General features: G+C 30.5%; 2 protein-coding genes and 1 pseudogene across 2 annotated transcripts in view; 2 read left to right on the top strand and 1 right to left on the bottom strand.

Annotated features, from left to right (window-relative positions):
• Nucleotides 1–1,844: 1,844 nt before the first annotated feature.
• Nucleotides 1,845–7,275, top strand: LOC105138216 (uncharacterized; annotated as a pseudogene).
• Nucleotides 7,276–12,268: 4,993 nt separating this feature from the next.
• On the bottom strand, nt 12,269–12,839 carry LOC105138215 (uncharacterized). Its single transcript, XM_011044256.1, has one exon. It carries the CDS (start codon nt 12,829–12,831, stop codon nt 12,319–12,321), a length of 513 nt encoding a protein of 170 aa, XP_011042558.1. The 5' UTR covers nt 12,832–12,839; the 3' UTR covers nt 12,269–12,318.
• A 3,067-nt stretch (nt 12,840–15,906) lies between these two features.
• The window catches only part of LOC105138214 (Mal d 1-associated protein), a 3,049-nt gene continuing 1,763 nt past the window's right edge, over nt 15,907–17,192 (top strand). Inside the window, exon 1 of the mRNA XM_011044255.1 lies at nt 15,907–16,314. Coding sequence (XP_011042557.1) covers nt 16,115–16,314 — 200 coding nt within the window. The 5' untranslated portion in view covers nt 15,907–16,114. The remainder of the gene's footprint in view (nt 16,315–17,192) is intronic.

Genomic DNA, 17,192 nt, shown 5'->3' with positions numbered 1-17,192 from the left:
AGTTAATATAAAAATAAAATTTTAAAAAATAAAATTGAAAAATAAATATTCAATACAAAATATATATGGCAATCAAAAGTTTGAGGATCAAATTTGATATAATTAACAAATAATGACATTTCTAAATTTTTCACAACTTCTGAAAAGTATTTTCCATCTAAATTTTTCAGGAAAACACTTTTTTAAAAACCAAGCCAAATTTTTCTTTGACTGGAAAGTGTTTTTCGTTTACTAACTTTTCTAATAACAAACAAACACAAGAAAGTTTGGAAAGTGATTTCCTGAAAATCACTTTCCGGAAAATAAACACAGCAAAAAAAAAATACTTTTCTGAAAACCAAACCAAATTTCTCTTTGACTGGAAAGTGTTTTTATTGACCAGAAAGTATTTTTTATTAATTAACTTTTTTAATGGCAAACAAACACATGAAAGTTTTGAAAGTGATTTCCCAAAAATTATTTTCTGGAAAACAAACGCGCCTTGAGAGTGGTGTGTGTAGGCTAATTGTGACCAATTTTGATTTTAACCATAATAAATATACAATGATCCTCATTGTTATTAGCATTTTAGATTTGATCCTTTTAGTTTTGATTTTAGTATTTTTTTTTTGTCATTTTAGCTTTGATTGCACTTTGCATAGAGTTGGATTTTTTTTCTAAGAATAAAAAATTTGAAGATTGCAATCTCATTAAACTCGATAAATTGGATGACTGATATTAATATAGTTTTGATTTAACAAAAATCTAGGAAATAAAAAACTATTAAAAACAAATCAAAACCAATTAATCCTACAAAAATCAAAATAAAACATATCATAAAGATCAATTTAAAATAAAAAAATACTTATAAAAAAACTCAGTATCACATTGTTTTTAAATTGAAAGGATAATATATTTGATTAATTTGGGTTTCAAAGCATAACTATATGATGACAATCATGTAAAAATAAAATTTTAAAAAATCAATCTCACAAAAAAAAACATCACAAAGACAAATTCAAAATAAATTAAATGTGTGTTGCCCGCGCCAACCAACTTTCTCTGCCAATTTACTCCAATTCCTCTATCTTGGTTTTAATTCTAGTTTCTTAAATTATTATTTTTTTTAAATTAGCTTAGTTGTGTATTATTTTATAAAATTTAGTATCAATCGAGCATAAAAAACTTCCCCCCTTAATATTACAAGATAAAACAAAACATAACATCAAATAAAATGTCAAATAAAGCCAAATGGAAGTATTAAATTGAAAAAACCAGACCGAATTGTAAAAAAAACCTAGATAATAATTTTGATAAGGCTTTTTAATTTTTTTGATATTTGTTTAAATTTTTATAAGAGATAATAACTTCATTGATTAGATAATTATTTAATGCACGCACTCTAGCAAATATATGAAAATTAATGAGACATGATTGCAAAATCAAAGGTATTCTTTCTCACACATGTTACCTAATTTATAGATAACACCATATCTTTTCACATAAGAAGTTATCCCCATTTTTTATTACTAATGATGTATTTGATTAGGTTTTTTCGATAACTGATGTGTTTTAAAATCAATTTATGTGCTAATTAAAATTACTTTTTTAATGAAATTTTAAGCACATAACTTGTACATGGATGAATGTAAATTCTAGAGTGTTGATTCAGTATTTAAATTAAAAAAAGAAAAAGAAAAAATTCTCATTGAACAATAAACCTTGTTTCCTAACCTTTTGACACATCTAATCCTGTAAAAGGTGGGGAAACATATTAAGCTCCTGTAAAAGGTGGGGAAACATATTAAGCTTCGTGAAGGGGATTCATTTCTAGCTTGGGTAGCCAGGCTAGCTACAAATCACTTGTGGCTCCCACCACACATAACTTCTCAACTTAAGCATTAAGTCAAACTTTTTTGGTTTTATTACAATAAGAAAACTTTTTCTTTCCCTTTGGTTTTCGGGATTCTGCTGTCTTGGCATCAAGAGCTTCTGTCTCAATCTTTTTTTTTTTGGATTTGTACTTTGCAATCTATGAATTCCGTGCTTTTGTTTATCCAACAAAAATAATAAGAATTTTTAGTTGTTTTAGTTCAGGGTCGTGTTCAGGGTTCTTGAAGGAAAACTGGGTTATTCTCAAAGAGCTTTCACGTGATCACACGAAGTTTGGTTAGTTTTCACGATTTCTTCTTCTAGGCCCTTGTAATTTCGGTTGGTGAGATTTGGAGTCTTTTTAGTAAGATTGTGCTATTGATGCAACTGTTTTGAGACTCTTGTAATAAATGTATCATCTACATATTATAATCAGAAGAGTCAAAGGCACTTTTTTAGAACTTCAATTAATTAGTTGTGAGAAACCATTTCCAGTTATAACCTAGTGCTAATCATTATTTGATTGAATGGTTCTAATTATTTATTGTGTTATAAGATGAAGATATTATGATTTCTTTTGATTAAGTATTTATGGAACCTAAATATGTAAATTCTCATTATAGTTTTGCTTATCCATGCAAATGATTTTTAGAGACTTTGTTTTTTTCTGTATATTTTATTGCTACAAGTCTATAACTAAGTTTGAACATATTTTTTGTAATGTTGAATATAGCAGATGATAACAAAATCACTTAAAAGTATATGAGTGATTGTAAAGTTTAGAGAGGGCTCCTCTTTCTTACTTGGAGATGCAAAATGGGGAAGAGTGGAAAGATCTGTCAATTCAGAGAGAGGCTGGACAAGACCCTGGCATCCCTGGCGTTGACAAATCTTGATGCACTTAAAACCCTTATCAGGAATCAACTTGCACGTTCTTCACCTAGTGAAACTGAAGGCTAGTATTTCTCAGAATCAATAGCTGGGATGATATTTTATGAGATCCTTATCTTTTGTGGGCTACCAGTTGTGATGGTTAGCTGAATTGGTCAAAGACTTTAATTTTGGATTTTGAATTTGCAAGATGCAGCGACAATTTAATAGAAAACAAGACTAATCATGTGTCCTCTTTTCTTGACATGTTGAGGAGTGCTTCTGTAAGTGAAAGTGAGGTGTCAAGAAATAGTGAGACATCACATGGTGAATGGAAAGTATGCCCTTTTAACTAACTAAATATTCTGGTTTCTAATATCTTTGTTTACTATCTAGGAACAACTTCTTTTTGAAAAAGAAAAAGTAAGAAAAGATATGTATGTCATATATATATATATATATGAAAAGTGATACTGATATACTGGAACTTACTTACCTCTCTTGACAGATAAAAGAGGATCATGAAGAGTTCCGTGTTATGTATCGCCCAGGACCTCAGGGTACTCCTTTCCATTCATTACTTGTCGAAGGCTATGTTGATGGCACCATTGATACTTGTAAGTTTATGTCAATTATTCATAAATTGTGAGCTTTATCCTCAAGGATGAGCAAAATGAAGGTGATTATTTGAGACATTGTGAAGTTGCACAAATTGAAAACTCCTTTAACAAGTAAAATAACATTTTGCAGGTTTATGCATCTCTTGGGAGGCAACACTCTACAGAAAATGGTAATAATTGCTTCTATCTTGGTATCTTTCTTCATTGTGTAACATATAATATATACAGAGACACTCTTAATGGATCTGTGAAACAACGCACACACACCTTTCTTCTGTTCATTCCTCTGTTAGCTTTGATGGTACTATTGTTATCTTAACTCGTTTTAAAAAACTGTATTTTGCTTTTCTTTTATGGGAAAAATTGCAATTGCTGAAAAACTTATATTTTAACACTGTTAATTGTAGATTTCCTTTAGTGGCCTGATTACTAGTAAATGCCAAGGAAATCAGATCGCTTGAGAGTTGAGACTTCTAATTTTGATCGTGAAATTCTATAATAGCTTCATCTAAATTTTCACAAGTTGCATTTTATCCTACTGAGATAGTTCTGGAAATGTCTTCAGGAATGTGTAGGTTGGTGGATCTGTGTAAATGTCATTGTTCTTATTTATTTGACATTTTGGCCCTGGTTCTAACTTCATTAAAAACAATATGTACATATGCGTACAGAATAGGAATTTTTTTTCTTACGAAGTTTAACACCTTTACTTCATGAGTATAAAATAAGAGGTTGTTGCTTGTCAAATTTGTCTTGTCCTTGTCAACCATATTTATTCTTGTTTCTCCTATTAAATATTGTTGACTGAAATGCATGGTCACATGTGATGTATAGCAATGAGAGCATTGATGAGGAGTTTTAGGGATAAAAGAACAAAGATCTTTGCAGGCAGCCATGTCCTAGAAATTTCTAGGATATATGTCTGTACATCCTTGTATGTTCTTGTGATTTTACTTGTTTCTCCATTTTTTGTTTCCTGTTCTTTTGGTTGGGTAATTAGGGAGGGTGCGCCATTGACACCAAGGATTAATAATTAAATGGTTGAAATCAAGATTTATATTTCAAGCTTTGCTTTGGACTGATGATTTGGTGATCTCGTGTTCTCAGGTGGCCTCAGTATAGTTTCCCACCATTTAGAATCACCATTTGTGAATGCTTGTAAAGGATCCGGATCGGTGAACGGATATCTTTAGTGAGGCTTGTCCTTCACTAACTATACTAGTTGTTTGAACTTAAAGTAACTTGTTTGCTTCCTTTTGCTTGAACTCTGCAACATAAAATTCTGATTTTTCCTTAAATTTTGGAAGAAAGAGTGAAGGTTGCATGGCCGCTGACAGCCAGGGAGACTGTTGTGCACTATATGTTGTTTGAATACCTCTAAGATGGTCTGATTGTTGTTGTTGCTAGCACGGTAGTCACTTGAAGTGGTTGAATTCATCATTTTATCAAATGCAGTTTCTTATGTACCTTTGTTTTTGGATATTTAATTATAAATTAAAAGATACTTGTTTTGGATTATATTGCTTTTAGATCTCAGATTTGGAGGACATTGATAAAACTACCCATGAGTTCTTAAAAGATGGAATCCCTGAAGCAAAGGACGTGGTAAGGATTGATGTGATGGGTGGCTTTGCCATACAAAAAGTTACTTCAGAAAGAAGTTATTTTCAGTGAGTTATAGTTAGTTGGATGCTTCATGTGAGTCCTCTTTGATACACAAAACATATGCATAAGTCTTATGGTTCGAAAGATAAAAACTTCTAATTGAATTTCATATAAACATAAACATTCCTTTGCATGGCTCTACGAAAATTAAGTCATCAAAATTTGTATCATTTGCTACATAAGTAGACAGATTGAGGCTTTATCTTTTACTTTGCACGTGTTCCTTTCTTGAGTTTATGAAAACTGTCACATTTTGCAGGACTATTGCAAAAGTGGATTTGAAGCTGGATTTTGTCCCTCCATCCCTCATTAACTTTATCTCAAGGCAGCTCATCGGCAATGGTTTCAGACTTTATCAAAAGGTTATAAATTTTTCTCTGTTTCTCATCGGTACACTCCGTAGCATGCAACAATGAGGCCAATTCATTTGGCTATTTAAAAGCTCTCTGCAGTAACAAAACTGGCACTCTGCATTGATAATCATAACTGCTTTTAAAGGGAAAGGTTCTGGGTTCAATAGGTGATAGGATTAGTTGGGCTTAGGGTTTTCTATCTTTTAGCCAGGGTGAAGATGTGAGGGAATATGAAAATTAAGTGTCATGGTAGGATCTAGAAAAGTTTCATACTTCGTAGTTTTAATATAGGGAGAATTATTCAAGAAGAATGAAGAACTCTTTGCATTCTAACTTTTATGGTTTTTAGGCAACCTATTTCTCTGACATCCAATCTGCAAACTACTACAGGCAGTGGCTTCTGTGTCTAACTATGATGAAGATTACAACAAGGCTTTGAAAGATCCAATGTATGCTCGAATACGTGAGGCTCTTTATTCTACTAAAAATGCTTATGTGGTTGTGGAAGGGAAAGTGTATAACAGTGATGCTTCCCTTCTACAGAAAGAGCATTCTACTGAAGATGTGGAAGAAAACTTGGGAGATGTTGAACTGAATATTCATGGGGATAATGATGGAATTGAAGGTTTTTCAGAGAATGCAGAAGTTGTAGCAAACAAATCCTTTAGTGAGATTGAGGAAGAAAATAATGAAGAAAGTAGGGGCTTTAAGGATGAAAACTTGGGAGGTTTGGAACTGAATACTGCAAATAAAGCTTTTCCTTGTAGTGCACCACTTATGGACACCAAATCCTTCGGAAAGACCAAGGAAGAAAATGATCCAGAAAGTAGGCACTTGAAGGATAGAATGAGGGGAGAGGAACAAAGAGTTCATTGTAAGGACCATGGAAGTGCTAGTTTGCAAAGCATTGCACTGGCTACAAATAGGAAAACTTTTATTGGGATTGAAGAAGAAAAATATGAATATAGCAGACATTCAACGAGGGATTGCAGAGTTATAGGTTAATCTTCAAGCAATAAAATTGCTCTAAAGAGCCCTGAAAACTGTACAAGGAATATGGTTATCAGTTCTGATGTTGGGAGAGCCTTAGAAACTCTAGAGAAGGACATTTCTGTGGTCCGGGAATATAATAGTTCTCTAACTAGGTCTTCCTCTAGCAAAACAAATGAAGAAACTCCAAATCTTGACAAGGATGTTGAAATCGATCCAGTTCATTTAGAAGACAGTGGAGTCTGTCCGAAAGTTGGGGTCTCTGCTGAAGTATCTAATAAAAAAGGACCTGTAGAGAGGAATTCATATGAATCCAGGAATAGCTCCAGCAATCTTGACATCAGGTACTTATGCCTACATTTTACTATCCTCATCATAGTAATGAATCTAAGGGAAATGATAAATTGTTACTTCTACTCTTCTAGGATAATGCCACTGTTGGTTCAATGTCTTTACTGGTTTGATCTTGTTTTGTAGCCATGCAGGCTCAAGGGAAACAAACCATAACAAGACAACACCGGAATCACCAGACTAATATATTTTAGTTCCTAAGGAGACTAACCATGTTCCTTTATATTCTTCTCAAAGTAAGAAAGATGGAACATCCGGGGTACAAACAATGGACATAACCGCCCAAGGCAACAAGCAAATGAGCCTTGAGGTAAATGGCATCCATGAAAATATTTTTCATGAAGGGAAGAAGTCTACTCAGCAAAAAAGCTATAGTTACTGCTGTTTTGGTTCCAGATACGACTAGATGATACAGTGAAATAAAAAATTGAGATGACTAAAGTGGACGAAGATTTAGTAGTCACTGAATATATTATTGTGTTCACAGCTGATTTGTATCACATCTTATACCAATCATTTACCAATAAACCGTTTTATTTTTGGCAAAGATGTACCAATAGAGATTTTTATTTCCACCTTTCTTTTCACCGAATTTTAATGAATGAGTTGTTCCAATAATTTGTAGAAATTGATGGGAATTTTGAGTTTGATGTAAAAACTAGCATTAGAGGGAGTGAGATGTTGTCATTCGGCTGTTGCATGATCTAGTTACATGTTAGAATGCTGGGGTTGAATACCAAACTACATGGAAGATGTAATTAATGATCAGGCTGCTGGCACTCATATTTTCAATAGGAATTATGGCAGCAATGTTCTTCTGAACCAGAAATTTAAACCAAAAAACATTTTTCGACATGTTTTAGCGGCAGTTATGGGAGTAGATCGGTGAAGGTGGGTTTTCCTCACTTTCTCGAGACTACATGCTGTCTTTTCCTTAAATGTACTAGGGAATCTTGGCCGATATCATGTTCCCAATTTTGAAAATCTGAATGATCCATTGTCAGTCTGGATATAAATAACTTACTTAAAAATTAGATTTAATCTCCATATACAAAAATTGGTATAAGAACATTCCTAAATAAGGCGAAAGTGCTAATTGACAAATGATTTTACATATTAATTAATTTTATGTATCAGATAATTTTGCATCAACAAAATTATGTTGGAGAGAGAGAGAGAGAGAGAGAGAGAGAGACAACATTTAGGAGGAGGAGGAGGAGGATTTAGCAGAAAAAATTGCAAAGAAATCAAGACATTGAGCGCAAATTTAGTGGTGAGATGTTTTATACCTTGTTCTTTTGTTTTAAATGGTTGTGGTGTGTGAATAATGGAAATCTCCAATTTCTCTATCCTAGGGCTTTTTAGAAAATTGTGGGGGAAATGAGTAATTATTAGTAAATTGTTTAATTAGCATGAAATATATATTTGATAGAATTGTTAAAAATCCATAGGTGGCCTTTTATGGTAGGGAGGACCATATGGAATATTGGGGAACAAGAAAATTTGTTAAAATATGTAAAAATTGTATGTAGAATGGATGAGTATGTGTAAGAAATTAGATATGAAATAAGTTTTGAGTTTAAATGTGTAAAGTATAGTTATGTGTAAGAAATTGAAATCTCATATCAAGAAAATGGGGAGAAATATTTTAGTTGTTGTGTAATTATTAAAAAAAGGTATATTTTGTGTTTGACATTGAAAGATATATAGAATGTAAATAATGAATATCTTGAGAAAAATATAATTTTTTTAATGATTGAATAAGTAATTAAATTTAAAAGTTGTTTAAATTGTGTGGTCATTGGTGCTCATGTTTTGGGTGAAAAATGTGTGAACTTGGGTGAATATGGCATGTAAGAAATTAAACATTTAAAATGGTTATGCAAATAGATTGCAAAGATGAGTATTGTGTAAGTTATAATATTAAAGGGCTAGTGATAAGATTAAAATCTTTGTTTAAATTGTGTGATATTGAGTGTTTAGTTAATGTGAAGTTTAAGGAATGAAAATTGATGTAGAGTTATGAATTTTATATATGATTTATATATAGTATGTGTGTTTAGAGAAAAAGTTATAATTATTAAGTTATATATATATATATATATTAAATTATAGGTAAGTGTATGATTTTAAATGTTTATGGTTTAATGTGAAAGCTTTATAAATTGAAAATAAAGTTAAATAGAAGTTGACATGTTGTAATAAATATTTGGAAAATATGACCTATTTGTATAATAATTTGCTAAATGGAATTGTGTATTGGATTTATTATTATTGGAAGCAAAATACTTGAAAATGTATAGAGGAAGTTTTGACAAATGGTGTGTGTAATATAAATTTAAATATTTAATTTGGAGAGAATTGACATATCAAATAAACTAATTAGGTCGGGTGAAGCTATAAGCCACTATAAGTTAGATTGGATTGATAACGTTTTAAAAAAGATCTAGTTAATATTATTCTGTTTCTTTGTTAATATGGAAGTTGAGGATCATATTCAAATCACATTTTGGGAGTGTAGGCTTAATAACATGATGAAAATATAAAAAGTTTATTTAAATAATGTTAAAATTTAATGTTCAAATGAAATTATAGAAATAATATGTTTGATACAATAATAACTTTGTATTTAAGTATGATTGAGATCTAGGTGAAATAACATACTCAAGTATTGGCTTCTGGTTAAAAATAAAAGGTGTGGAAATTTGATGATGATGTGTGAGAATTAGTGCTATCAACAATGTTGAAATGCTTGGAATTATTTTGCCTTGTATTTTTGTTAATATGGATGAAGATAAAAAAATTATATAGATGAAGGATTCAGAAAGTAGGATTGACGTGTATGGCAATGTTGAGTATTAAATTAAACTTTAGAAATGCAAAGTCTGGGTGAGGATTTAAATTTATAGCATAAATATTAACTTATAAATTGAAATATAAATTAATGTTGATGATATGGTTGAAATTAATTGGAATGTATGAAAATTCTTTAATTTGTGGTATTATCATTAATTGTTATTGTTTGGAAATTATAAGTGAAACGTTTGGAGTGGATCCCAGGAGCAAAGCAGGAGCTCAAGGTAATGGTCATCCCTGTTATCTTTTTGTTTATTTAAAATACTTTTATAATTGTAAGTATGCAATCAAATTTATATGTGCTGTGTATAATTACTATCATAAAAATTCTGTCTAAGAGACAAGATACATACATACATATATACATACATACATACATACATACAACATATATATATGTGTGTGTATAACTATAATGACAGAACCGATTATATAAAATTATGAGTGACTGCAATAACAAAACTAGTAGTATATAATTGTGAATGATTATAATAATGATAATCAAAAAATAATTATTTTTTGCTGCAATGACGATAACTAGTCTCCAATGACGATAACTAGTATATAATACAAACTACTATATTGATTATAATTAATATATAAATTATAATTAACCATAATAATGAAACCTAAAAATAGTAAAAGTTAGTAAATCAGCAACAACTTCAAATTGTTGTATTATTTGTTGAACATGTTTGGAATGAGAAATAATTGAATTATGTGATTGAAATTTAAAGATACATGGTTTGGTCGATAAAGAAAATAAATGAATTACATATTGAAAGAGGAATATAGGAATTAAGCATCAAAAGGTGATGTATATGTTACTTAGTCGGCTACATGGATTATGAATAAGATTATGGATATGATACTTACTTGGTTATATAGAAAATGACTAAGATTATGGATACATGCATTAACCGGTTCTATATTAATGATATACAGCAAAGGATATCAAGTTTTGAAGTGTGAGTTCTAGATTATTAAAGAGAATTGGTAATCAAGGTTCTATATTAATGAGTTATAAGTGGACATTTTGAAAAATAGTATTTGAATATATCATAAATAAGCATAAGAAAATATTTAAGAGGGGTAAATATTTGAACATGTTATAAAAGGGCCAAATAAATAATTATAGATGAAAATTAGGTAAATGAGCTATAAATGGGCACGATTAATAAAGAAGAATGAAAGATAATAAAGATGAGATTTGGTTGAGATATTATATATAGAAATTAAAAAGTGTTATTGACAAACCATAAGTGAATAAAAAATGTCAAAATAAACAAATGTGTAATTAATAGAAACCACTTAATGAACTCATAAAATAGTTGGTTAAAAGAAGATGTATAGACATTGAAATAAATAAAGCTAATGAACCAAGGTAATGGCTCCAACTATTAAAGATGCTATAATGGATTAATAAAATCAGAATTAAGCTAAGGTGTGACTATATGTAAACAAAGGGAAATGAAATTCTAAATTAATTTGGACTACAAACTATGAGTATTTGTGCTGATTTTATAAAAATTTTAAATTAATTTGGACTACAAATTATAAGTATTTGTGATGATTTTATAAAATTGATTGGGTGCAAAAAATTCAAGCTTATAAAGGGAAGAAAATGAGTTTTAGATCACATATATACGTGCTTTAGGATAGATTTACATGTTAGGTTTGTTGAAAAAATAAATTTTTGAACTAAAAATAATTATTTTTTGTTACCAAATTATTTTGAGCTTGGCTTTTTTCATTGGCCGATATTTTATTCACAACATTAATAAAAAAAACTTGATATGTATATTGCTTTGAAAAGAGAGTTTTTCAAAACCTTCAAAACTAATATAAAATCAATTATTGTAATTACTATAATTAATTTTACATCAATTTTGATTCCAAAAGCATATATAAAAGGGTTTGAAGAAAGTGTTTCTAATCAAGTTTTTCGCATAGCTTCTAGACGGATCCTGTAGAGTTCTGATTCTTGTCTTCACCTAAATTCTTAGCTTAGCTCTCCATTTTAAAGTTTCATTTCATCTTTATTCTTTTCCTCTTCCTCTAGAGATTAAGATCGATCCTTGTATGTACATACTTGAATGAATATTTTTTTGAGTTTGTTGAATCTTGTTTAGAAAACTATGGAAATAAGATAGTGGTATTGAAATATTGACAGCTTATTGAAATCTTTTTTTTTGTTTTACATCAAGTGAGGAACAAGAAAACTTTAAAAACAAATAAATGATTATTAACAACCATTTATATTCAACGCAATCAAGATTCTAAATGATTCAATAAATAAATACTTTGCCTTGAAATTTAATATGTTTATTATTAATATACATGCTAGTTTTTTTTTTTTTATTGTTTAGGTCTCCTTTGCAAGATTGAACGTGTGTTTAGTATGCATTCTAAAAATTATTTTAAATTAATTACAAGTTTAATTAAGATATAAAATTACATTATTAAAATTTTGCGTACATATAGACCGAATAATTATGCTTCCTTTGTCTAATCATCTAATTTGATAACACTTGCGACAAAAGAACCCTAATTCATTTGACCTAAACAAATAAAGTCACCGAAAAGATCATATCTATTGTATAAGAATCATCGTGTTCAATAAATCTGGGAGAAATAGAATCAGCATCATCATCATCATCATAATAGAATGCCTTGATAACAACATCTTTGTTATTCATTATTTATCAGAAGCAATAAAAAAAAAAAGAAAAAAAAAAGAGTAACAGGTGAATAATCCATGATCAGGTTCCCGCTACCCAATGATATTTGAGATCATCAGTGCTGTTCTTTGGAAAATCCCTCAGATAAACTCCATCATCTTTAGCAATCCAGCAACAATTGCCATTACCGTCGCAACTGTCAGTGATTTTTTCTTTATCCTGGAAGGCGTTGAAGTCTGCATGAGAGTGGTCATCCGGGGCTAAGTAACACCAGAAAAGCGTAGTGCCCCAAACATTCGATCTAAAACTCCATTCAAATTCCGAGTTCACCGGAATATTATGGACGCCAAGATCATTGTTTTTAGACTGGCAGTGAACGAGCAAGATTTTGTTGGGGCTCAATCCGTTGAGAATGTGCAAATGATACCGAGGAGCGACGGGCACGACTTGGCCTGAGCCGGTTGGAATGAAGAGAATCACGGCCACTGCCACTACGGTGGGGAATATGATGGCGGCTTTCATCTCGCAAGGGCTGCTCTTTATTTTTCTTCCAGAGATCAATAAGATGGTCGGGCTATTTCCATGTCTCGGCATTTTATAAGGGTTTCAACATCTCAATCCTGTACTCAATATTGGAAACTTTACACCAATGTTATGACATTATGCCTGTTGTGTTCCCTTCCATACTAGAATTATTTTTTTCTATTGCAATCTATTGCTTTATAGAACACAACTAAAACTATGTAATTAAGAAAACCAATTTGATGAAAAAAAAAATTATCCCGACCCTATTATAATTTAGTTGTTTCTTTTTTTAATTTTATTTCTATTATTTTTAAAATTATAATTTACATTCAAAGTTTATAAGTTGATAAAACTTTATATTCTTGCTCATGCGCTCTAAAAAAAATCAAATTATTTATATGATTATTATTATATTTTTATTAATGACTAAATATCATCACGTAATTGTCCTAAAATATTTTTAAAAACCCTAGCTGTTAAAACCCATTTTTGTTCTACCATAGCCGCCAACTTTTCTCTCTCTGTCTTTCTCTGCCATCACATCTCGTGAGCATAACCTAACAATTTCACAATATTGCAATCGCAAACATTGCAGAGGATCTCCAATTCCATGTCAAACATGGAAGAATACACCCTCTATAAACGGAAAACAATTAAGACTATGTGATTAAGGAGAATGCAAGACGCTGGGGAAAAAATATATATAAAAGGAAAGTGACCCTCCAGTAGAAGACAATTAATTAAAAACAATTATGTCCATGAGAATATAGTGTTATATATATAGAGAAAAAAAGAAGATATTATTCTGATTCTTTGGGAGTTAAGATAATTTTTCAAAAAATTAAAGTTTTTATATATCTCAAATCTTAAATCTTATAAGTTGATAACATTTTACATCCTAAAAAAAAATAATCAAATTATTTATAAGATTTTTATTACACTCTTATTAGTAACTAAAAAACCATTACAATAACGTTAAAGTTATAAAATTACATAATTTTCATTAAGTTCAAAAAAAAAATCGAGTTGTTAAAACCTATTTTTATTTATTCTACCATAGTCGCCACACCTCTTCTCGATCCCTTTTTCTTTCTTCACCACCGCATGTCGTGAGCAGTAACCTAACAAAGTCATAATATTACAATTGCAAACGTTGCAGAGGATATCGATCCAATCCCATATCAAACATGGAGGAATATACCCATTAACTGATATCAACAACAAACCTAATTGTGATTGCTAATCTATGCAAGTTGCGCCACTACTTCCTAGGAAGATGATTGCAGCCCTCAAATCCCAACAATAATTGTTTAGCAGAAAGAGAGCGCAATCGGCATTCTAAGTCTCATAGCCAAATTTTTATCCCCTCTCAAGATTTTCCAAAAGAAGAAGAAGAATGTGTGCTTTTTTTTAAAAAAAAAAAAATCAATTTCAAAGAAACCTTTTTGAAGAAAAAGGTTTTAGGTTACAATGACACAATAATTTAATTTACAGCTGTAAAAAATTAATACAGGTAATTTAAGGTTTAATTGAAGATAAATTAAAAAATAAGTTGAAATTGGTCATGATTGAAGTTATTGGAAAACGATGATCAAAATGGAAAACTTTGGAAGTCTAATTATTTTATTTGAGGGTCTAATTAAGGATAAAAATTGAAATTTAAGGTAAAATTGGTTAAAATTGCATAAATTAAAGGGTCAGGATCATTTTAAAATTATTTATGGGTCCCTCAAATATTTTTCAACAATTTAACCTAATATCATATTGTATACTTATATTGTAAGATAAGGACTTGGTATGAAAAATATATAATTTTTCTTTGAGATTTCAAAAGAAATTCAAAAAAATTCTCTTATTTCCAAAAACACAAAAATATGTTTTTCTTCAAGAATTTAATTTAATATTAAATTGTAAACTTACAGTGTAAGATATGAATTCAATATTAAAAATACTCGATTTTCTCTTAAATTTTAAAAAATCCAGAAATTTTCTCATTTCAAAAATACAAAAAAATATGTTTTGTTTTCACACATGTATGTGAAAAAATTATAAATGTTTCTCATGCATTTTTTTCTAAAAAGACAAAATAACATTTTTATCATGTTTAAAACATATAAAATAGATATTGTAATTTATTTATAATCATCTATTAGAGTTTAATAAAAATATCAAAAATCCCACAACAATTACTTTGTTTAATTATTTGTAGATTTTATTATTTGGGGTATAAAATATACTATCAGGTATTAAAGTTATTAAATAGAAAGTAAACATGATGGTAAAATTAGGGCCTTGCAATAATTATAATTTAACCTGATAAGATAAAGATTTCTTCATAAAAAAAGATTTGTCTCGAACCTTAAATGAGACTAATAAATACTTAAATTAATAATTAATCAATAATGTGGCTTATAATCTTTCTCTTGTATAACTAGTCCTCTTATCTAGAATCTTGTAAATTATAAATTTCTTAGTAGTAATAATAATAGATGATGATTTACTTAAATTCTTTAAAATTATAATTTTATAATAAAACTCAAAACTTTTTTTTAATATAGAAGATAGATCCATTATTCTACATCATATATGTCAATCACTTGTTAGTTGATATGGATTTGCTATCACTTTGTAACATCAAACATTATGCTGGCCAAAGACGACTGTTCTCTCTAAATGTGCAGAAAGAAGTCTTGGTGAAACAAGAACTTGCTGGAAATGGCCCTGCAATCAATGACAAATACATGGAGTGGTAAAGTTACAAGATAGTTCGTGGCCCATCGATGAGAAACTGTTAAGCAAAGTTTGGGTGCTAAAACAATGGGCTTTAATAACCAAGCGCAAAAATATGCTCTTTGCTATTTGCTTTTTAGCCCAATATTTGTCTTTTGTTTTTCTAACTTTTCAATTTAAATTTTGAAATTAGTGCTTAAAATAAATCACTCTTCTAAATGTATTATATTTATGAATATTTAAGAATAATTTAATTTTAATTGATATTCGGGTTAATTTGAAGATAAAAGAAAAATAAATGTGGGTTCTGATGGTAGATGTCTTGGTGAGAAAAAGAAGACAGAAGGGCTCCGTGAAGCGACTTGTCGTTTCTTCCCGAGGACTTTAAATGACACGTCCCTCGTATAAGCTGAAAAAAGGACACAGAGTGACACGTGTCAGAAAATGAATGCATGTGACAGTGACCAAGCAGCACCGTGGTCGCCAAGAGAGTCTAGAATCTCCTCCTCAAAACACGAAACGTAGCAGATTAATAATACTAATCTCCTGACAAATCTAATCTTCATCTTCTAAGATTGTATTGTGCACAAAGAAGGTTAAAAGCAGCAGCAGGTGAGAGACAATGGGGTGGGTGTGGAGAGACGACGACGAGTCGGACGATTCCTTTCAAAAAAACCCTGGTTATTCCTCTTCATCTTCTGGTGAGGTATGTTCCACGAGGACGGTGGTGAGGTCGCAGTGCAAGACAGAGGAGGTTGAGCCTGGAAAGTTCGTTAGAAAGTGCGAGAAAACCGAGGAGGTCCTTCGTGATTGCCTTGGAAAGTAAGTTATTTTAGATTTTTTTTTTTAATTTATTGTGGTTTCTGTTTGTTTCCTGAGAAAAAAAAATAGAACGAAGGAAGTTTGTGGCGATTGATTATTTTTAATGATTGATTTCTTCTGTTGTAATTGATGGAGAGGTTTTAATTTTCTTTTTTCTTTTTATCTTAAAGAGTTACGAATTTTTAGTTCCCTAAATTTACAGAAATTGAAGAATTTTGGTTCTACTGATTTTTCAATTTGCACATTAACGTGGACGGTAAGCAGTAGATGAGGGGGGTTGTTATAGTTCATGGAAGGTGTCTGGAGTGTTTTGGAAGAATTTGGGAATGATAAACAGATGATTGCAAGAAAGGAGAAGGGGTTGTTGAATTATGGTATTTGTTGTGCCAGGGTAGATTTTTTTTTTTTCACTCTAATTATTAGAAAGTTAAGCTTTTGATGGGGAGAGCTGTTGAATTTAGAGTTCAAAGAAACTCATGAGCTCCAAAGATGCATGAATTTGACCGAAAGTTGGAAATAGATACGATACCCAACGTCGTGGATGTTATTAGCTTTTAAATATATGGTTTCAATTTCAACCACTAGCGTCTTTTCTTGGAGAAGATGTGATGTGGTATTTGAGGAATGAGCATCCGCGACATCATGTATATGAAATACTGATATATTGATGCCTCTTGCCCCATATTCTGATCAAATCAACTTCTTTGAATTGTGTAAGTTTTGGGAAATTGGTGGTGAAGACCCACTACTGTAGCTAGCAGAATTAGCTTAATGGTAGAGCGTTAGGTGCTGATTTTGGAAATTCAATGGGGGGAGGTGCCTTGCCTCGAAACACATTGTGTGTGTATTTGGACAACTTTAGGACGTGTTAAAAAAAG

Source organism: Populus euphratica, unplaced genomic scaffold (assembly GCF_000495115.2).
Source record: "Populus euphratica unplaced genomic scaffold, PopEup_1.0 scaffold74.1, whole genome shotgun sequence".
Classification (NCBI taxonomy): Eukaryota; Viridiplantae; Streptophyta; class Magnoliopsida; order Malpighiales; family Salicaceae; genus Populus; species Populus euphratica.
Note: the sequence above shows the minus strand (reverse complement) of the source record. Positions and strands in the feature narration are given on the sequence as shown.